At 45.7% G+C, this 22,901-nt stretch overlaps 2 protein-coding genes across 3 annotated transcripts in view; one reads left to right on the forward strand and one right to left on the reverse strand.

Moving 5' to 3' along the window:
* Window positions 1-22,901, forward strand: part of KIAA1549L (KIAA1549 like) — a 303,755-nt gene that overhangs the window by 163,563 nt on the left and 117,291 nt on the right. For both annotated transcript variants that reach the window (XM_043481941.1, XM_043481942.1), the window contains exons 2-5: window positions 12,902-13,240; window positions 15,822-16,439; window positions 18,557-18,672; window positions 21,524-21,743. In XM_043481941.1, coding sequence (XP_043337876.1) covers window positions 12,902-13,240; window positions 15,822-16,439; window positions 18,557-18,672; window positions 21,524-21,743 — 1,293 coding nt within the window. The remainder of the gene's footprint in view (window positions 1-12,901; window positions 13,241-15,821; window positions 16,440-18,556; window positions 18,673-21,523; window positions 21,744-22,901) is intronic.
* LOC122449885 (palmitoyltransferase ZDHHC4-like) lies at window positions 7,379-8,527 on the reverse strand. Its single transcript, XM_043481943.1, has 2 exons — window positions 8,473-8,527; window positions 7,379-8,345 (listed from the first exon to the last, which is right to left on the reverse strand). Exons 1-2 carry the CDS (start codon window positions 8,525-8,527, stop codon window positions 7,429-7,431), a joined length of 972 nt encoding a protein of 323 aa, XP_043337878.1. The 3' UTR covers window positions 7,379-7,428.

Below are 22,901 nucleotides of genomic sequence, written 5' to 3' on the forward strand. Positions count from 1 at the left end.
GGATTTCCCAGGCAAGAGTACTGGAATGGGTTGCCATTTTCTCCTCCAGGGGATATTCCCAACCCAGGGATCAAACCCACCTCTTCTGCATCTCCTGCATTGCAGTTGGATACTTTACCCACGGAGCCACCTGGGCAGCCCCGGATCTCCAGTATTTATTGTCTAATGGATTTAAATGGCCTAACCTCCCTTTAAGGTCATTAGAGTGAAATACTAAAAAATATGAAAATTTGGAAAGGTTTGCCAATGAAGGTTGTCCTAATTACTGGTCAGTTATTGGAGAAGGTCAATTATACTGGTGAAGGTCAGTTACTGGTGGTTCATTGTGTTTTCTATCATTGAGTTAGGCCATCATGACGTTTTTAAGCTTATAAATGACCCTTTCTGAAAGATCAGAAGGATGCTAAGGTGTAGGGGGAGGAGAGAAACTCCAAGTCTCATTGGTTTATTTCTCTTGATGCAAATGTTCTTCTGTATGTGTGGTGTCCTAGTCCATAAGAGGAGGTCATTGTGTCTGTCCCATCTGCTACACATGGGCTGTGATGACAGAATTGGAAGTCAATGGGGCCTTTATTTATAATACTGAAAATTTACGAACAACCTATATCCTAACAGTTAGGGGATGGTTAACAAATTATGATACCACATCTTAGTGGAAATAATTAGAGCCTTATCCAATAAGGAAACATGCCTTAATAGAATGCTATAAAAGACAACAAGCAAGTGCAAATTTGGATGTGCAGTGTAATCACAGGTCTGAAAACTGAGCAAACCCAAACTTTTCCAAGAATGAAGTCCATAAATACAAGTCACCACAGTATGAATCCTGGTTTTCTTGATGACCTGGACATGCACTTGGAGAAGGCTGAGGGTAGCATGGGGTTATTTTGGCTTGCCTTCTACTTTTCCATCTTCCATTTTCTGAATATTCTATAATGGTCACATATATCAAGGTTTTTGAAACAATTGACAGTGAAATTTATTACTGTTATAAAGGGGAAAATCAACTTTATTTTTAAACCTGTTTTACAAAGGATTTGAATGCAATAAACTTAAAGAAAAGAGGAAAACAGCTGTGAAAGAGCTTTGAAAGTTAAAATGCTTCTGTCGAAGCAGTAAACAGAACTTTCTCTTTGCTGGCATCACTTCAAGGAATGGCAATTTGATTCTATTAACTGGCGCATTTCGTTTTAAAAAGCCCCAAGAGAAACCATCTTAGGCAATAATATCCCAGGCAGCAAACTTCAGGACTGCAGGGTGAGGGGTGGATGCTTCAGCATAGCAATGATGCTTAATCCATCTCCTTTGACCTTCTGGGAATCGAAGCTTGACAGGTCTCGATGATTTAGAGTGGCGCTCAGTAATGTTTGTTGAAGAGGCACCAAGGAGACAGACTCATCATCAGACAGAAAGGGGCAGCTACTGTGTGGGCTGCAGTCTGTTGGGGGTCCCCCTGGGAGGATGGAGTCCACCCTGGACCTGGAGATGAAGGCAGACCTGCTTCCCGTGTGGAACAAAGAGCCTTGGATCTGAGGTCAAGGGGGTGGACTCATATGTGGCTATAAGGTAACTCTCAGCATGACCTTGGTCAAGGCAGGACTTGACTTCCCTGAACCTTGGTTTCTCCACCTGTAAAATGGGGGTAATAACAGGGACTGTGAGGAACAAGGTGGGATGAGGGTGTGACAGTATCGTACAAACTATAAGCAGTTCCAGTTATGTGGAGTCGTAACAGTGCATGATTTGCAGGCATTTCTAAGTTATGACTAGTGTTCAGGTCCCCTGAAGTGGCTTCTGAGTACATCCATGGCTACCCAGAACTAAACAGATAATAATAATAATAGCTGGCAATGTGTGCCCAGCACTGTTCTAAGAACTTGACATGTGTCACCTCATTTTAATCCTTAAAACAATTTCATGGAACTGTGGGTGTCATAAAGTAGGGGCTGTGATTGTCTCCTGAGGAAACTGAGGCACAGAGAGGTGAAGTAACTCATCTGAGGTCACACAGCAAATGGAGGAGTGAGTGGGATTTGGATCCAGGCAGCCTGACTGTGGGGCCTGGTAGGAAGCTGCAGCTGTTTTTCTCTGACATACAAGGAAGATGCGTTTGGGGTATTAATTCGTTGATTGCCTTAGTTCCCTTCATTTAAGAGCTGCTGGGGATCAGGCTTCCTCTCCTGTAAGTGCTCAGTGAGGCCGACTTGCTGGGAAGTGGGGAGCTGGACAGAGTAGATGGTTTCTTGACCTTGGTTGTAAATGCAACCATACTGCAGCACGTGTTAGGTCAGCTAAGGAGGGCTGTCTTCTCCTCCGTGTCTCCAGCAGGCAGAGAGAGGAACAGTGCTGATTGGAAAAGGACTATGGCTGGGTTACAGGAGGGGTTTTGAGGAAACCAGGAAGCAACCCTGTGAACCTGAATGAGGACACTCCGTAAGTAGCAGACTCTGGGGGCTCTGGAAACAGCCCTGACCGGGAGACTGACAGAGCCCTGGCGACCGAAGAGGGAGGCTCGGGTGGGGAGTGGCAGCAGCGGAGACGCTGCTCTCCCCCAGGGGCGTCTGTGGGTTAGAATGTGCCCTGTGTGGGCACCAGCAGCATCGCAGCCTGCGTCTGCGTCTTATGTACAAGCCCCCAGGATGATAAACGGGCGGTGCCAAGGGCCTCAGGAAGACAGAGGCCTGAACAATTCATCATTGTGCATCTCGGTGTTCCCACGTGGGCCTCTGAGGTCTGGGGAGATGAGGGAGGTAGTTTTCACCATTTTGACATTAGTCAGTGATAGACTTTATGTTCAGATCTGGCTAAGCATTTTCTTAACTTTTGATGTTTTGCTGTGTTAGTGATCTGCTTCAGGGCTTCCGTGATGGCTCAGTGGATAAAGAATCTGCCTGCAATGCAGAATACACAGGAGATGCAGGTTTGATCCCTGGGTCGGGAAGATCCCCTGGAGTAGGAAATGGCAATCCGTTCCAGTATTCTTGCCTGAAAAATCCTATGGACAGAGGAGTCTGGCTAGCTATAGTCTGTAGGGTTGCAAAGAATCAGACACGACTGAGCATACACATTGGCATTGACTGGACTCTTAGTTCAAGTCTAAGTTTAGCTGTCCTGGGACTGACTTCATGCAAACTTGCTGAGCAACAGAATCCCTTGATACTTAACCTGTGCGTGCAAGCTCATGCATGTTATTATTGTCTGATATTTGGAGAGGAGTGACATCACTTTCCTGAGGCTTTGAGAGCCATGGTTTTATTTAAACCTGGCTCAAATAGACTTGGTTTGAAATGGGTTTGTGTCAGTTCAGCTGAGTAGCATTTGTATAATTACTCATTTTTGTTGCCTTGAGAAGGAAAGAACTGATTCAAGTTAACTTTTCATTATTTTGAGGGTCTTCTCTTGCTTGCTTTCACTCATTCGCAACATAAGTTGATTTCTGCTCTTTGTCTTTCTTCATCCAGAAACTCCTTAAATCTCAATCATCTAAACTACTTCCCTTTACAGTTCTTGAGATTACCAGTCCCTTTGTGGGAAACACTGTCCAAGCAGAAAGTAATTGTTTCCTCGTCCCTAGAAAGGGTGATGTTTGTAAGTGTTTAGAAAGGATAGTAAGTCTGGGGCTCATGCAGGAAGACAAAATTGTCTTTCATCTCCCTCCATAATGTGTGGGACATTGCTTTCTGTGCATTTTTTGAAGACCATTACTGTATTTTCAGCAAAGAATAATTCATGTTATAAGAAAAGGGGAGATTGGAGAATCAGTGAAGAGTTCATTGAGAAAAGTAAGAATTCAGTAATTTAATTAGACTAGTGTGCCTTTTATTCCCCCCTTGAAAACAGAATTTAAACAGATGAGCACAACCTGTTTCATAGCAACCTTCCAACATGTCTGGCGCTATTTGCTGCCGTGGCTTTGTTTCTGCTCTTGCAAAGCCTTGTGTTCTTTTCAAAAAGCTTCCTCTGCGTCTCAGGTACTGTGTTAGAATTTTTTATTTCACAGCTTGTTCTCTGTGATGGTCCAAACAAACATATGAATTCACGCTTCCTTTCTGCTGTCTTGAGCACACCTTCTCACCATCCTTTATGCCGCACCTCAGCCGTGGTCCCTCATACTCCGGGTCTCCTTCCTACACTTTTCCCACAGCACCACGTGCCCTTCCACGGCACCTTCCTTCCTACCTATATCAGTTTTCCATTGTTGACTAACTACCACAAACTTTACAGCTTAAAACAACACACGTTTATGATCTCACAGTTTCCGTGGGTCAAGAGTTGAGCACAGCTTATCTGGGTCCTTTGTACAAGGTCTCTTAAGGCTACCATCATTGTGTCAACCGGGCTGTATTCTCATCCAGAGGCTTGGCTGGGGAAGAATCCACTTCCAAGTTCACCCAGGTTGTTGGCAGAGTTCATTTCCTTGTGGCCACCAGATTGAGGGCCCTGGATTTTTGCTGGCTGTCAGCTGAAGGCCACTCTCAGTTCTGAGATGCCACCTGTAGTTCCTAGAGATTGCCCGCATTCCACCCTTAGCTCTTTGCTACACTGGCTTTCTCAGTGCATGCATCCATGCTAAGTTGCTTCAGTTGTGTTCAATTCTTTGCGATCCTATGGACTGTGGCCTGCCAGGCTCCTCTGTCCATGGGATTCTCCAGGCAAGATAATGGAGAGGGTTGCCATGCCCTCCTCCAGGGGATCTTTCTGACCCAGAGGTTGAACATGCATCTCCTGCATTGGCAGTTGGGCTCTTTACCACTAGCGACACCTGGGAAGCCTGGCTTTCTCAGTATGGCCCCTTAATTCATCAGGCCATCAAGGAGAGGGAGTCTGCTAGCAAGATATAATTGTATGGCTTCTCTGGTGGTTTAGTGGTAAAGAATCTGCCGTCCAATGCAGGAGATGTGGATTCAATCCCTGGGTCGGGAAGATCCCCTGGAGGAGGACGTGGCAACCCACTCTAGTATTCATGCCTGGGAGATTCCATGGACAGAGAAGCCTGGCGGGCTACAGTCCATGGGGTTGCAAAGAGTTGGACATGACTTAGGGACTAAACAACAACAGCAAGAAGATAAAATCACAAGGGTGATAGCCCGTCACTTTGCCATAGTCTCTTGGTTAGAAGCATGTCACAGGTTCTGCTCATTTGCCAGGAGAAGGGTCACACAAAAGCATGACCACCAAGAGAGAGAGTTGCCTTAGAACCTGTCCAACTCACCACCTCTACCAGTCTTCTGCTTCACGTCCTTCTTTTGAGTGTGTTTCAATCTCTTTGTAATTTTGTTTTGCCTTATTTCTCCTGATTTACTTCTCTTTCTTCTAAATATATACCACCTACCTCTCATTTCCCCCTCAAAACTTTTCTTCCTTTCTCCTTTCAATGATGCCTCTTTAACACAGAAATATTTTTATTAGCATGGACAAAGTTTTAAAGTCTTGTGTATAAAGCAGAAGGCTTCTTAACTCTGTTTTGGCTTCCGAATCCTTTTTAAGAATCTAATCAAGCATATAGTGACTCACTCCCAGAAGTGAGGGACACAGCACTGTCCTGCTTCAGTTATTATTTCTGCACAACATACCTCCCCAAATAAAGTGCGCTAAAACAACAACTATTTTGTTGTGCTCATGATTTCAGGAATTCAGAGCACAGTGGGGATGACTTGTTTCTGCTTTTTGATGCCTGGGGACTCTGTAGGGAAGATTCGAACAACCCTGGTGATTCAGATGGTTGGGGGCTAGAATTATCTGGAGGCTTTTTCATTCACTTGTCTGTCCATGGGCTGAGATGAGTGGGAAGCTTGGCTTAGCTGGGACTGTTGACTTGAGTACTTATAGGGCTGGATCTCACCACAGGGCTTGGGCTGCTCATAGAGCGGAGTCTGAGTTCCAGGAGGATCAATAAAGGAGGATATAAAGGGGAACATTCCAAAGGCCAAGCTGCTTTTTACGATGTTAGCTTCAGAAGTCGCATGGCATTACTTCTGTCACACTCTAATTGGTTGACCAGCCTCAAGTCCAAGGGGACGTAGACTGTACCTCTCAATGAGAGGCATACATATAGGAGAATTTGCAGCCATTGGAAAAAACAATTACCACAAACACACACATTTTAAAAAATACATTGTCCTGAGCTCTGAGAATTGAAAGGGACCCAGAAAGATTATCCATTTCAGTCTCCCACCATGGCTCAGCTCCTCTTCACAACTTTTCTGTCATTGCATACCTGGACCACAACAGGCATTTCCTTGTACAGTCTGTTCTCCACCCTGTAACCAGAATGATTGTTCTGAAACACGTTGCTCCTGTACATCCCCCACCTTCACCTCCGTTCCTTCCCACTCATCTTTGAACTAATGTCTGTGACACTCTGATGGTTTGGTCATCAACTACCTCTTCAGCCTTATCCTAGGCCATGTCCACTCGTGTTCTCCTTCTCACTATGGTTACTTTTTTTTTTCAGTTCCTTATACTATTTATGCATCTTCCTGCCACAAGCTTTCTGCAAATACTGGTCTCTACATGGAATGTTTTTCCCTACCCTCATGGCTTGATTAACTTCTGCTTATTCTTTGGATCTTGGCTTGATAGTTACTTTCTCAGTGATGTGCTTTCTGACCTCCCCCATCAGGTCACATCCTCTTACTGCCTGCTCTGAAGGACCATGCATCTTTCATCTGTAACATGTATCATTTTTATACTTGTGAGAATTTTTTCTTTAACTCCATATCTCCCGTAAGACTGTGTGTGAGGTCCATGAAGCCAGAGACAATGAATGTTTTTCATCATTTGTCTTTATGACTTACATACAAACATTATAAATATTTTTCTTAAGTATGAAATATTTTTTTATTTTAGGAGTGAAGGAAATTTAATGCAGTCTAAGAATTTATCATTTTCTTGCTAGCCTACATTCCTATTGTAGCTCATAAGGAACTCCAGTCAACCCTACCTACAGGTAACATAAGCTATCCTTAAAGGAAAGCTCCCACATTCTGTTCTTATCCAGGTAATATGTGGATTAAAAGCAAGCCTTTATATTTAATCTTAATTTATGTCTTCCTTCAATGATAATTTCAGTTAGTTGACATGTCTTTGAAGTATTTCTCTGCAATTCTTCATATCATTTATTCTTTTGAATTTGCTATCATTTGCTAATTCAATGAGCATGTTTTCTTATTTAGCTTTATGTGTATCATTGGGGTTTTTTTTTTTTTTTTTTTTTTTGAACAGAGGATAAAAGGGTTTATTAGCAGGGTACCTGGCAAGGATTAGACACCCAGCAAATACTAATTTCCCCTCCTCTCCTTAGCCACTGAAAGCCAACTCATAAACACAGCAGAAACCAGAAAAACAAATAAACCAATGCTTAGAACATATCCATATGTATAAATAAATGTATACTATATTTAAAAGGCAGTAACACTCTTCCCATCCCTATTTCTTCTTTCTCTCATAACGCGCAGTAGCAGGCAGAAAGATCTCTCGAAGGTTGCCCCAGAGCCCACGGGAGTGGATGTTCCGGTAGACCTGGGGCTCCGCTGCTGGGGGCCTGGCCACGTGGGGACACTGCTGGCACCAGGCCCGGTCGCCTTTGTACCACTCGTTAGTGGTCTGGTTGGTGGCGGCCAGGTACAAACAGAAGCACAGGTAGCCCCCCAGGAGGAAGCTCAGCACCATGACGAAGCCCACCAGGAAGACGATCCTTGGGAAGGTCAGGAACAGGTACTGAACAAGAAAGACAGTGTCAACAACCTGCAAGTGGCCGAGGTCATCGACGTAAGTCTGCAGGTACACGTCTGACATCACCGCCAGGCGGACCAGGAACACGGTGCTCACCAGGGCCATGGTGGCGGCCGAGGCCGTCAGCGTCCAGAGGTAGCAGAGGAAGTACCGGGTGTTCCAGGCCCCGATGCAGTTGTTCACCCACACACAGTGATGGTCAAACCGGTGCACACACCGGTCACACACACTGCAGTGCTTGGACCGCGCTGGTTTCCTTAAATCACAAGTAGGGCACCTCACGTTCTTTAGGAACATCACTTCATCAAATTCATAAACTTGAAGGAACAGTAATTCGTTTGCTTTTGTTATGGTACCAGGGTCGGTTACACAAGTTAGGGCGAAAAACACCAGGTTTACACCCAGCAGCAGATAAGGCAGAAAAAGGTAATATAAAGAGAACTCCAGCTGTTGACAGAGGCCAAATATTTCCCAGGTGTATTCGGTATAAACCATCCCTTGCAAGATGAGATGCAGGATAACGAAGGTGTTGTTTCTTGTATGGAAGAGGTAATGAAGCACTCTTAGCATGACTCTCTGAAGACATTCTGGAATTATATATGAAAATATCTGTGCTCCTCTGCTGGTCAGGCCTTGCAAGTAATGGGTTTTCGAGCCTATGCAGATCATCACAAAACCAAGCAGCACCAACGCCAAGTAGAGTAAGAAGAGAACCAGAAAGTCCATCCTGGGGATTATTTCTTTTGTCTGGATAGCCTTCAGCCGGCAGCTCTGGCATTTCTCCTCCGAACATTCACGGAGAACTCAAACGGCATCTCCTCTTGCGCAGCGGCGTGTGCCTGGCGCAACGAGCGGCACCCAAAGTTACAGGAGACATGGTTCCCCTAGGAGGCTGGATCTGGCGCCGGGATCTGCCAACAACCAGCAGCGCCCTGGCCGGCGCCTCGAGGGCGCGTCCTCATTGGGGTTTTTTTGAGTAACCAACTTTTGGGGTCAAATATGTTTGAGAAATATCCTAAACATATTTCTTTTTTTTTTTTCATTTATTTTTATTAGTTGGAGGCTAATTACTTCACAATATTGTAGTGGTTTTTGCCATACATTGACATGAATCAGCCATGGATTTACATGTGTTCCCGCCATCCCGATCCCCCCTCCCGCCTCCCTCCCCATCCCATCCCTCTGGGTCTTCCCAGTGCACCAGCCCTGAGCACTTGTCTCATGCATCCAACCTGGGCTGGTGATCTGTTTCACCCTTGATAGTATACTTGTTTCAATGCTGTTCTCTCAAAACATCCCACCCTCGCCTTCTCCCACAGAGTCCAAAAGTCTGTTCTGTACATCTGTGTCTCTTTTTCTGTTCTGCATATAGGGTTATCATTACCATCTTTTTAAATTCCATATATATGCGTTAGTGTACTGTATTGGTCTTTATCTTTCTGGCTTACTTCACTCTGTATGATGGGCTCCAGTTTCATCCATCTCATTAGAACTGATTCAAATGAATTCTTTTTAATGGCTGAGTAATATTCCATGGTGTATATATACCATAGCTTCCTTATCCATTCGTCTGCTGATGGGCATCTAGGTTGCTTCCATGTCCTGGCTATTATAAACAGTGCTGTGATGAACATTGGGGTGCACGTGTCTCTTTCAGATCTAGTTTCCTCGGTGTGTCTAAACGTATTTCAGAAGTTAAATATGCTTGATCAATTTTGGCCAAAGTTTAATTAAACTGTCCAACATCAATTTGTTGAATTTTTGCTACATCATAGGTGCTCTTATGTATCCTGGATGATGGGACTCAGCCTTTATTTAAATGTTGATGTACATGGGAGTATGCCCATTTAAGTTCCAAATCCATTCTGATACCAGTTTCTGAATAGGTTAGGGTAAGTTAGGTTATGCTACCATAACAAACAACTCCCAAATTTCAGTGATTTAAAAGAGCAAAACTTGTTTTTTGCTCATGCTACCTGTACACACTTTTACAAAGACAGAGGGCCTTTGCTTATTATGGTCCCTAAGGGACCCAGGCTGGTGGACCTGCAAACATTTTGTATATTAGTAGGTTTCTCCTCTTCCTCCTCCTCCACCTTAACTAATTCAGATATAATATTGCTAGTTGCTTTGTTTCTTCCTTCAAAGATAGCAAGTTCTGGACAGTCTTGCTCCAGTATTTAGATGTTCTAGCTCAGAAATGACACTTGTCACTTCTGCTCACAACTCATTGGCCAGAACTAAGCATATGGCTCCACCCAACCCCAGAGGTATCCGGGAAGTGCAGTCCTTTTATGTGCTCTGAATGTAGAGAGCCAGAAGCATATGGTGAATAGCATTAATGACTGTTAGGTGTGAGTATAGGATATACTTCTCAAAACTGTTAACTTGTTGAAACTTTTCTTCATAAGGCATCTTGGGACGCTCTGTTTTGTAAGGGATGGATAGCTTGGGAAACACTGGATGCTAGTCTAGAAACAACAAGGTTTAGCAGAGGCAAGCCCATTAGAGACTTGTTTCTTTATTTTAGCCTCCTTTGGTTGTGGTAATTCAGTTAATTACAAATCCCCTTGTATTCATCCTCTAATACCCACTTCCCCTTCCTGCTTGTGAGATTTTTATGAAAGAGTTTGCAAAAAATCTTTCTGAAAGCAAAAACTACTCTGCCTGTTGCATCCTTTTTGCCTTAGAAGGGTACTTGCTTGTAACCAGTTTAATTTAGTATGACTCTTGAATCCTTGAGTTGAGCCCCTGGTTGAATTTATTTCAATGAAAGTACAAAAGAAGAAATCCTACATAGATTTCACCTGACATACAAGTAATAAAAATGGATTCTAAAGTATTACTGGAAAATACCAAAATGCACAGACTACACTAGAAGGATGTTCTATTCACTCATGTGAGTACCATCTACCTGCATAGCCAGACAAGGCTGCATGACAAGTGTGAACCTGAGTCTATCTGGGAGGTAAGCATCATGAACAGAAGGACCGAGACATGGCAATAGCATCAGCCTTCCATGTAAAATTACAACCAATTTTACTTCCTTAGGCTGAGTGCGGTAACAGAAACACAGTTTCCATAGCAAACTGTGAGACAGTTCCCAAGGAGTGCAGTTATCTTAATGAAATGCTGTGTAGACTTTTGGTCCTGTAGCTATATATGCATTTGCTGATTATTTCTGTATGAAGGGAGGAAGCTTTGGGTCCTGTATAAAGGAAGTTTTAGTGATTCTGATCTCATAATAAGGAGACAGAGAGGCTAAATTTGCCCTTTGTCCTTAAACTGTTTCCATCTTAAAAAATGAAACTGAATGCTTCAGAAGATCATCACTGTTTAGCTTTTGTGACTCAGTATATTTCATTTCCTAAAAGCTCAAATATTTGAAGGTTTCGGCTTTGGTGGTTCGGTTTTCTGGTGGCAGGATAGAGTGGAGCTGGAGTGAAGACTAGAACTGGTTTGGAGAAGCAGTTAGAGAGAAGGCATTGCAGTGGGAGTGAGGAAGCCTCGTGTCTGGACCTGCTTCTGTCCCTGATGGGTTATGTGGTTTCTGCCAATGGTGTCCCCTGTCTGGGCCATAGTGTCCTCTTTTGTTAAGCAAATAAGCAAACATAGGGACTTAGATCCTGTAATGACCGTTCTAATGACTGCTCACTTGTTTAGTGATTTTTATTTAGTGTTGTTTAGGGCTTTTCTTCTCGGGGAGCCCTTCCTTCCACCTCCACGACACCCTGTGTTCCTTCCAGTCGCCCCATGGGGTTGTTGAAGTGTGCTTGTTCTCTTTACTCTTGCAACAACAGTCCACAGATACACACAACAGCTGCGGGTGGCTGGAGGGTGCGCACAAGCCCAGGACTTCTGACTTCAGCTCTTGGTTTGTCTGCTTCTACCAGATGGGTGTAACTTAAAAAAAAAATCTATTGGCTGTTTGGATGTTCATTGCTGCACGTGGGCTTTCTCTAGTTAGGTCAAGTGGGGGCTACTCTTTACTTGTGGTGCGTGGGCTTCTCATTGCAGCAGCTTCTTCTTGTGGAGAACAGGCTCTAGGCACAAGAGCTTCAGTAGTTGGGGCGCACGGGCTTAGTTGCCCCCCGGCATGTGGGATCTTCCTGGACCAGGGATCAAACCCCTGTCCCCTGCATTGGCAGGCGGATTCCTAACCACTGGACCACCAGGGAAATCCCTGAGTCTAATGTTTTTTTTTTTTTTGACAATATTGTAGAAAGCTCTAGGAGTACCTCCTCTTTGTTATTTTTTATTTAAAATATTACTTAAGGGCACTGAGCCCCCTCTGGGGTCATTAGCGCCATTGGCACTGCTGTGGAAAGGGGATCAGAGAGGATCCTCGAGCAGGAGGTCCTCCCAAGCATGGAATTCCCGGCTTTCTGATCGGTTATTTCTTTGCCTCCTTTCCCGTGGAGTCACATTTCATGCCCTGTCTCCTCGCCTTTCCGCCTGCAGTTTTGCACATTTGCGCTGACAGTTCTGGTTTCTCTGCAGGTGCTGGTAGTGACACCAGGCCTTGCGAGAGCTGTCTGTGGTCCTGGGTGGGATGTGAACAGTTTTTCTCTCGGAAATAGCCTAATTTGAAGGAAATCCCCTTTGCTGTTTGACATGGTGTGAACCGTAGCATCAGGAATCCTTTTAAATCCAACAAGATATTAATAAATCTATCTCCTGGGTGCCATCTCTCCAAACACAACAACCTCAGTTGTTGCTCTTGAGATGCCCTAAGAATAAAAGATCTGCATTCAGACACACAGTCCTTTCCTTTTGCACTGAGGATTCTTGGATGAGGTTTATTTTGGTGTCCTTAGCCATGGCAGGGAGCCATGTTCAGCTTTGGTTTTCTAGGCTGAGAGTTTCACAGTCTAACCCTTGTCGGTGGAACAGATAAGAGATTTAAAACACACAAATATCTTCCACATCTCTGCTTAAGCATCACCTCATCAGTGGCTATCTCTCACCAACGCTGCCATGTAGGTTAGCTGCAGCATCAGCCTATCTGTAATGACCTAAGTTATTGTTTGAATGTGTTTAATGAGGCTTAATGAATGTTTAATGGCGTGGAAGCTCTGTGAGGTCCAAGGGGTACTTCTCTGGCCTACCCTTCTCTCCAGAACCTATGATTAGCTGAGGCCTGACGGCACGATATTTCATTTCACAGGAACAGACAACCAGCAGATCGCTATCACCCCGACCCCGGAGTCATCTCCTCATGGGAAGCTGTTACCGATTTCACCAACATGGCCTTTCTCTGAAGTCCAGTCTTCCTCAGCAGTGGACAGAATGAAGCCTGGGCCCGGAGCATCCCCTGACAACACGAGCTGGCCGCAGTCTGCCTGGACGGCCCTACCCAAAACACACCGCCGAGCTCGGGCCCACGGGGACTTCTCTCCTTCCCAAGGCAGCGCCCACAGCGCCTCCCTCGAGCCTTCCAAGGATTCCGCCGAGACCCTGGTCCAGCCAAGAGCTCCAGGGGGAAGAGAAGCAGCCTCAGTGTCAGGTTTGCCTCTCACCAGCATGCTGCCCCCACTGTCCACCCTCCCGCCAGTGACGTCCTTCACCGCTGGCCTCCCGTTGCGGCCACCGTGGGTAGGGACTCCTTCCATTTCAGAACTACATTCCCCGAGGGCAGACGCTCTCCTCTCATCTTCATCTTCTTCATTGGCTCCCGACTCACCTCATTCCATCATCTTTTCTAAGGCAGCAGAGCCACCCACCAAAGTGCCTTTATTCCCCCACACAGCTCCAACTGACTCTTCCTCAAGTCAGACCATAGTGAATCCCCTAAACCCATTTGCTGAGGAAATGAACCGTGCTCCATCCAGAAATGCCCAGGATTTAATAGGCATCCCTCGTCTAGGTTTTTCTGGATCCTCGAGCCCAGCAGGAGGTGCTCACTCAGCGGGCTCCCCCTCACCTGAATTTTTTAGCTCTGTGGCAGACCTGGCCCCTTTGTCTCCCCCTCCCCCAGCCTCTGGAAGTCTTCAGCTTCCTGGTGGAAGGCCCTCATCATTGATGTTGGAAGTGGTTCCAAGTCTTGCATCCACCCAGCCGATTGAAGCTGAGGTGGCTCAAAGAGCACTTAATGGGGTGTCTCTGCCAACCTTGAAGAGTGCAGCAACCCATGAAGCTGCGTCCTCGCTGGTCCAGACTGCAGAGTCAGTGGCAGTGGGAATGACCAGCCTGGAGGCAGCCCGTGCTCCTGCAAAGAACTCTGCTTACCCCCTGCGTGTGTCAGCAACCCCAGAGAATTCCAAAGGGCCCACCCTTTCAGCAGAACCCAAATCTTCCCCTTTGGTGCCTTCTCCTCTGCCTCTCACCACAGCTGACCAAGGACAAGAAGGCCCTTCTGGGGCCGTTCCCACATCCCCATCAAATGGCACAATAGCCGACTTCCCCTCCATGCCTGCCCCGCTCCATCTGGCACGGAGTCAGGCCGTGCCCCAAGTGCCAACTCCTCAAGAAGCAGGTAGTGATGGGTCCCCTCCCACTGCAGCTACAGACCTCCTCCTCTCAAGCACATTTCCTCATCGTCCTTCCACGACTTGGACATTTCCCTTGCAGAAGGAAAATAGCATGGGAGCTGTTTTAAAGAAAAATGAAAAGGCAAATTTGACAGTTGCTCTCCAGACCCTTCCGAGTAAAGAGAGTCCAAGTCTTCACACTGTAGATGGATTCACCTCTAATTTCAGCACTGATCGTGTCTCTACAGACATGACACCACCAGGAACCAGCCTCCTTCCTTCTGAATTACCTCCATCTTCCATCCCCTTCACACGAGCTACCCAGACTGTGTCCCCATCTCATAGTTTTTCCAGTGCCAAGCCAGTGACTTACACAGCTGTGACAGACCATTCTGAGTTGCCAGTTTGGGCTTCCAAACAGGTGACAGCTTTTCCCTCCTCCAGTGAGGTCTATGATTTCTCAACAATGGGAGGCATGAAGAAGCCAGCAACCACAGATGTTTTCTGGAGTTCTGTTGCAGCAGAAGCTGAGTCCCTTTCCACAGAATCCATGATGTCTGGTTGGCTGCAGCAAAGAAATTATCATGTAAATGGGCACACGATTAACTCCACAAGTTGGGAAACTCACTCAGCTGCAGCCACTTCTCCTGGTGGTTTAAATTCCACTGCCAATACAATAAAATCTCAAGATTTCAAAGATAATGTTGGGCATTCAGCGACTGTGGAAGGTTTTAGCATCCAGGATCCAGGGTCTGGTATGAGCACCAACCAGCCCATCCAACAGTCAGATGTTACCATGGTTGGAAACCATACAGACTTCTTGTCCATAAACACTAACAACTACCCCAGAGACTTCCAAACAGCTGAGATTGGAGATTACCCATCTATAACCCAGCAATCTGTGTCTCATCCCCATCTACAGTCACCTGCCCATCCAACACATCCACTTGTGCTGAGCTCTCCAAGTCTGACTTCCACAGCTCGCTTGCCAGAAATGCTTTCAGATGGAATGGATACAAGTTTTCAAATCACTGATGACATCTATCCATCTCCAGTGATAAATGCTTCCCCACCATTCCAGGGGATCCTGAGATTTCACCCTACTGCTGAATCGCCTCCTCTGTCAACCAATGCCTTACTCAGGACCCCATCCAAAACACTGCGGGCTTCTCAGCGCCCCGAGAAATGGACAGGTGCAACCACTAATGCAGGTAGTTTGTTTCCTGGTCCCTCCCAAGATAGGTGTGTGACAGCTTCTGCGGCCAAAGCATCTTCAGGCTCAACACAGATACCTAGCTTTGCTCTGAAGGAGCAGATATGCCTGATTTCAGGATGATGAATGAGTTACTAGTCCAGATAGTCATGCCCTTGATCTTCAGCTGACTTGATATTTTGGAAAGTATTTGGAATTTAAGTGTCCTTATTTCTACCCATAGCTTTGCTGTAAGTGGCATTCTCATTATGGTTAATCAACTCAATGAACCTAAAGCCGTTTTGCCTAAATTCCAGAGCTTAGAGACCTCTCAGCCCAACAAACCCATAAGTGGCATCCATGCATCCCCACAAGTGGTGTGTGCATTCTGTGACTATGACAGACTTTGCCTTTTCTCTTTGCAGTGGATTCCTCAGTGTTGCCCAAGGCAGAACCGACAGCAGCAGCGGCAGCAACCACTTTGTTTCTTCGGAAATCAAGTCCACTGGTGCTGTCTGCAGCCCTGGTTGCCAAGGGCACCGGCAGCAGCCCTTCGGCCATGGCCTCGGGATTAGCCAAGAGCAGCTGGACCACTGCTCTAGCTAAAAACATCACAAGCAGTGCAGCATCTGGCCCCAAAGCGACACCAGGGGTGGCTCATCCAGCCTTCTCCTTCACGCCGACCTACATGTTTGCAAGAACAGCACACACCGTGAGCGCTCACCCAGCCATGCAAGGGAACACGGGCGCTGCCTCTGGCCTGTTATCCACAACACACCTCCCCAGGAAACCACAAGCCATGCACACGGGCTTCCCGAACCCCACCAACCCAGACCTGCCCAGGGTGTCCACCACTCGCCCGCTGACCATCACAGCAGCCTTGACGTCCATCACCGCACCAGTGAGGGCCACCCGGATGCCGCCTTCATCAGCAGAAAACACAGATGCCGCTCTTCCCGCTGTGTCCACTGCTGTGGTCACACCTGGCAAGACGGCGTCCAACCTGGAGTGTCAGATGTCCACTAAGCTCCTGGTGAAGACAGGTAAGAGTTCACTGCCCTGATTTGATGTGAAAGCCGCAAGTGCATCCTGGCCTCAGAGATGCAGGAGAATTCTTAGATTTCTTTTGAGATCAGTGGTTCTCAACCAGTCCCTGCCACCATGTCTGGAGACGTTTTTGAGTGTCTACATCTTGGAGGGTAGGGAGGGTGTTTCAGGCATCTAGCGAGTTAAGAGACCAAGAATGCTGCTAAACTTCCCTACAATGCACAGGATGGTCAGGCAACAGAATAATCCAGCCCAAAACATCCAAAGTGCTGAGGCTGAGGAGTCCTGGTCTTTATTAAGTGATAAAGAATCTCCTCTATCATGTGGAGAATATGACACAGAATCAAGCCCTGGGATCCATCCTGGTATCAGAGGCCTCCTGAAACCAGTTCCCCTAGGGAGTCTGAAAAAGCAAAGGTACACCAAAATTTGCCTGTAGAGCATATCTACAGGCAAGCCTTGATGATGTGATGCCTACAGTGATGTCTCACGTGTGTAAATGCTGTGATTAGTAAAATACACGATCATAGGAAGGGCAACAGGACTCAGAAGGACTCTGTCCTGTGTTTTCTCAACCATCCGATACTAAAGTACAGCGATGGTACCCTATGTTGGCGCCTGAAGTTTCTTCTGATGTTAAAAAGGAGACCTTCTTGAAAAAGTCGGGGTGGTAGATGCTGGTTTTTTAGCCCCCTCCTCTGAGTTGCAGCAAATGGGCCAAGAAGGCACACCATGCTTTTAATAGTGTGGTAGTGTCTGCTATAAAAAGCATTAGAAACATTATTTGAAAGAGCATGCCAGTGTTGAATGCTCATGTCCCGCCTTCCTCTTCACCCCACAAGGAATTAAATGAAATTATTTCTTGAGACAGATCCTATTCTAAAATGGGAAATTGTGAAGTTAGGCATAGCAGAAAGCACAGTATCTTTTTTCAGTTTCTCAAGAAATTATACCATCTGGTTTTCCCCTCCCCCTACCCCCTCCCTCCACATCTCTGCCTCCCCCTCTGAGTGGCAGGCAACCCCAGCCTCCTTGATGCTGGAAGTCTGGAATATTCTCCACTCCCTCTTCTTCACACCCCTCCTCACCCCAGCCACACCCAGTTGGTTCCTTCCTCTTCTGCCTCCTGAATACCTCTTTCCTCCACCCCTACCGCCCCTTCCCTGGTTCACATCACTCACCTACATTCTGCAAAAGCAGCCAGATTTCTCTGTCTGCCTTCAGACTTCCCCCCACCCCTCTAATCTCCTCTCCAGTCTGCAGTCAAGGGAACCTTCTAAAGTTCATGCCTTTGCTTAAACCCCTTCCTTTCCCACTGCCCTCGGGACCAGGCCTGGACTTGTAGACTGAAGTATTCACTTCTCTCCCCATGCCTTTGCACTTGGTCTTCCCTCTGTTGGGAGTGGCCAGGGCAGTACCTCTGGCCTTAGCCCAGCTCATGCCCATCATCCTCCAAGACTTCGTGGAAGCATCAGTTCCTCCCAGAAACCTTCCCTGATCCCCACCCCCTCTCCCCAGTCAGGGCTGGATGCTTCTCCAAGGGCCTCCAACTACATCCTAGGCTTCCCTTCAGGGAACACCTGTCGTGTTCCATCACACCTGCCTCTTCTCATGCCAGGTCTCCATCCTGCTTGTTGGGGCCTGGGGGGCGGGAGGGGGGAACTGCTCCTCCTGATGCAGGGTTGATTTAGGCTGTTTTAGGATGCAGGGCCTGCCCTTAAGGAGGCTCTCAGGGATGCTGTTGCAGGAATTTCCTTGCATGCAGACCAGTCAGGAGCAGGCACACTGGCTTTAGCCTGGCTTTCAGAGTTAAAGGCAGTGACGGTCAGAAGTGAAGTGCCGCTAGTGTACTAGCCGGCTATCCATCAGGGCCACCCAAATGACTGGGCCTTCTTTAGGACGTGAGCGGGACCAATAGAGCTGCCGCCCCAGCTATGCTAAATGGGAAAATTGTGAGAGTAGGAAATTTTACCATCTGGTTGTCAGTTGGCCCTGTACCCACCAGTTTTGCTCAGAACCTGTAGGGGGTGCTGGGTGGCTGGGAAGGAGCAGAGGGCTCGTGAATTAGGTCTGCTGCCTTGAGCTGATTGGGTGCTTCTGTTTCACCCCACAGTTCTCTTTCTGACCCAAAGGAGGATGCAGATCAGTGAAACCTTGAAGCTCAATATAGCCAAAGGGCTCACACAGGCCTTGCGGAAGGCGTTCCACCAGAATGACGTCTTGGCTCATGTAAGCCCCCTGCTCTTGTAACCAGGCTCGTCCAGCCACGTCTTCTTTTTGGGTCCAGAGTCTGTTTACATTGTTTCTCTGCTCCCTGGGCGCCATAACCACCACAGAAGTAGACTCTTTCATCACTCATCATTTTGGCAAATAGCTAATGTGTGGTAGCAGGAGAAGGAGGTCAAAGTCTGAGATAGAAAATTGAGGATAATTGTGTCTAGTTTTGGGGTTGTTTTTTTTTAAAGCCTGGATGTACTTTATAAAAATTGCCCCATTATCCTGTTATTTGGGGAAAGTGTTTAATTGTGTCAGTGTAATTTTGCAGAAATCATCCACTGCCTTTTCTTTTATCTTCCTCACCATTGTAAACAGTTGGTGATTTATTTCTGGACATTTAAAAATTACTCTGACTTGTAAATTAAGTCCAACTTTGCTTAAATTGAGAGCACAGACAAGGAAGTAAGCATTTTTTTTTCTCCAAACACTTTCATGCCAAGTACTATTTAACAACCACCAGCTGATTTTGATGGCATATCCAAGTGATGGAAATCTTGCTCTACTCCCTTTTGGTTTAATTCCAAGTTTTAAAGCAGTACATGTGATGGGCAGTCAGTGGACAGCCCTTTACATCACTTAAAAATATCGCTCCAGCTTTCTGCTCTGATGCTCTGCACAGCTGCATTCAAATTAGTGGTCCTTCCCTGCCACCACACCACAGACCAGGAAGGAGATTGGGTACAGTTTATTCATCATTGTTAATCTCTTCTATATAATTCTGAGAAGAAAAAGAGGAAATGCTCTCCACAAGAGGCATCTGTGGTATCTGCACCAGAAACTTTATTTGAAAGTTGAAAATGTAAATGTTTCCCTGTGGTTACCTGAGACAGTTTCCGTTAAACTTTGGTTGTTTGCAGATTAGCCTCACATATTTTGCCCTTTGTTGCATATCATCACAGACTGCTGTGACAATTAGTATGTAGTAGTTATTTTAAAATCAGTTTTTATTTTAAAAAAACACTTAAGATTGGGATTGTTATATATGCACTACTTTATATAAGATGGATAACTAATAAAAACCTTCTATATAGTATAGGGAACTCTATTCAATACTCTGTAATGACCTATATAGGGAAAGAATCTAGAAAGGAGTGGATATATGGATATGTATAACTGATTCACTATACTGTGCCGCAGAAACTAACACAACACTTTGAATTGACTGTGGTTCAATAAAAATTTAAACACTGAAACATATTTCTTTCAAGAGGATGTTTGATATTATCACCATGAATAGAAGTCAGGATCATTTGCCACAAATAGAAGGTAATGATAAAAATGAAATAAGGGAGTTTCCTGACAGTCTAGTGGTGAGGATTTGGTGCTTTTACTTTCATGGCCCAGTTTCAATCCCTGGTCAGGGAACTGAGATCCTACAAGCTGCATGGCATGGCCAAAATTAAAAAATAGAAATGAAAATAGTGGAGACTGTTAAATTCAAGCTAGACATTACTGCTTGCAGAAGGCATTAAGGCCGGGGCCTGGCGTCCCTTTGTTCGTTAAAAAATATGATTAGCAAGGATTAGAGAGGTGTTAGAAGTCAACTGTCGTCAAACTGAGACTTGCTTCTTGAGATATTAACATTAGGAGGGTTGGGAATGGGAGTCACTTTCTTGCTGGGTGAATTGGTGGTATTTGGTGCTGAGTCTGTGTTCCATCCAGGAATACCTCTTGTCCCACCTAAGGTCACCTTGAACATCACCTTCAAGGGACAAGGTGCTGAGGAGCACACAGTGTAGAGGAAGCAAAGGACACCCAGCCTCCTGCAAAATCAGTTGTCTTGGTTTCTTTGGCAAAAAAGCATGACACTCCTAATGGAGATGGAAGAATAAGGGGAGGAAAGGCGGTGTTCAAAACACCCTGAACTGTGGATATCAAACACGAGGAAAGCAAAACAAAGGAAGAATAAGGTCAAAAGCCTCGAAAATCTTCCAGTTAGGTGAGAAAGAGTTCAGATCATCAGCATCCCTTAGGACTCCTTTGCTGTAAGAGAAATTCTCCATGGCCCAGCCTTGCCTTGGTCATGAACCAGTTACAAGCCAAGAATGGAGTTAAATCTGAACAGTTCTCTCAGCTTCTAAAGAGAGGGGTGCACCTCATTTACTAGCTGGCCCTTGTCTGGAAGGGGTCCGAACTTAATCTGTCATTTCTGCCTTTTAATGTTTATGTTGTTGTTGTGCTCTGTCACTCAAGTCGTGTCCAACTCTTTGCAACCCCATGGACTGTGGCCCACCAGGCTTCTCTGTCCGTGGGATTTTTCATGCAAGAATACTGGAGTGGGTTGCCATTTCCTGTTCCAGAAGATCTTCCCAACCCATGTCTCCTGCATCTCCTGTATTGCAGGTGGATTCTTTACCCACTGAGCCATCGGGGAAGCCCCTTTAATGTTTATAAATGATGAGAAATATGGTACAGCCATTTTCCCCAGGATTCCTACCCCAGGAAATCTCTTTTGCCTGCTGTCTCCTGCCTGCCTTCGTGGGTGATAATTGGTGCTCCCGGGATTAAACTGAGGCACTTAAGGAATGAAAAAAAACTACCCACAGACTTAATTCTATTTCAGAATTAAATATAGATTTAATCCTATATCTATAGGTTCAACACAAATGATATTTTGTTGTATTCTGATATTTTGAGACCTGCCAATCCCATCAGCTTATAGGATTGCTAGAGTATTTGTCGAATGGGAGCGTCCTCTTCCCCAGCCATGCTGAGTAACCATTGTGGTTCTAAGAAACACCAAGAGAGACTTAAAGTACGGTGGAAGTGAACACTAAGTTCTTTGGGTCCATTTGTCTTGCAGGTGGACCTTCTGGAACATTCTCACAACATCACCATTGGTTATTACGCTACCAAAGGGAGGCTGGTGTACTTACCTTCCGCAGTGATCGAAACGCTGGGTGTTTACGGGATCAGCAACGTCACTGCGGATGTGAAGCAGCACACCCCAAACTTGCAGTCTGTGGCTGTACTTGCCTCCCCGTGGACTCCCCAGCCTGCAGGCTACTTGCAGCTGAAAACAGGCAAGTAATTCAGAAGAAAAGGATTCCTCTTCATTCTGGGATTGTGGGCGGTACCCGGAGGACACCTGTTTGAAAACTCCATCACTGGAACTCCCCTGGTGGTTCAGTGGTTAAGACTCCACACTCCCAGTGCAGGGGGTACAGGTTTGATCCCTGGTCAGGGAACTAAATCCTTCATGCCATAGCTGAAGATGCCACAACTAAGGCCTGGTACAGCCAAATAAAAAAGAAGAAAACTCCATCACTAGCTGCTCTGTCATTTCTTAGAGTCCTTGTGTACCTTCCTCCAAGGGCCTTGCTAATCTATTGTCCAGGTTCCCTGCACAGCAGCCTAAACTTTTCCAACCTGGATTCATGAGAAATATTCCTTCACAGAAGTCTTCCCAATTTATATGAGTATATAGGACTTATGAGCATCAGGTACTGTATTTTTTTTTTCCAGTATTACCAATGGATACTGAGGAGAGTTGAGTATCCTCAGCATAAAATCTATGCTTTGCAACAACATGTTTCAGATGCCCTTGAATTAGAATCTTTGAGCTTAGGCCTTAGAGTCTTTCTTTTAAACTCGCTGGTGGGACTTCCCTGGTGGTCCAGTGGTTAAGAATAAACTCGCTAATGCAGGGGTGACGGGTTCCATCCCTGGCCCGGGAGTATTCCATATGCTGCAAGGCAACTAAGCCCGTGTGCCATAGCTCCTGAGTCCATGTGCTCTGCCACAAAAGCGCACCAAACCTAGAGAAAGCCCCTGCTTTCCACAACTGGAGAAAGCTCTTGCACAGCAATGAAGACCCAGTGCAGCCTAAATAGATATTTTTTAAAATGTTGTATGTTTTTTAAAATTCTGATCTTGTGGTTTGAAAGCCACAAGAGGAGAGGAACCGTTGAAATTGAAAGACTCAAACAACTTAGTCATGTAGGTCAACTGATTTTTTTTTCCTTCCAAAGAAATAGAAGGCATGATCACTCCAAATTCATTTTAGTTGTCTTGGAGCAGATGTTTCCATATGCCAGTAATTGAAATCACAAAATGCTTTGCATTGGAGGGAATCTCAGGTTTGATCATGCTTTTAATTCTTCTATATTATAAATCATTTTAAGAGCCACTTCCAGAACTATGACTGTCCTTATTTGCCTGATTTCTCTGAGGTAAAATCA

This window comes from Cervus canadensis, chromosome 11, assembly GCF_019320065.1.
Source record: "Cervus canadensis isolate Bull #8, Minnesota chromosome 11, ASM1932006v1, whole genome shotgun sequence".
Taxonomy (NCBI): Eukaryota; Metazoa; Chordata; class Mammalia; order Artiodactyla; family Cervidae; genus Cervus; species Cervus canadensis.

Coding starts and splice junctions, on each gene's coding strand:
- LOC122449885 (XM_043481943.1), bottom strand. CDS start 8,527: ATGTTCGGAGGAGAAATGCCAGAGCTGCCGGCTGAAGGCTATCCAGAC. Junction 8,346..8,472: donor AGGCTATCCAGACAAAAGAA/ATAATCCCCAGG, acceptor GCAGAGGAGCAC/AGATATTTTCATATATAATT.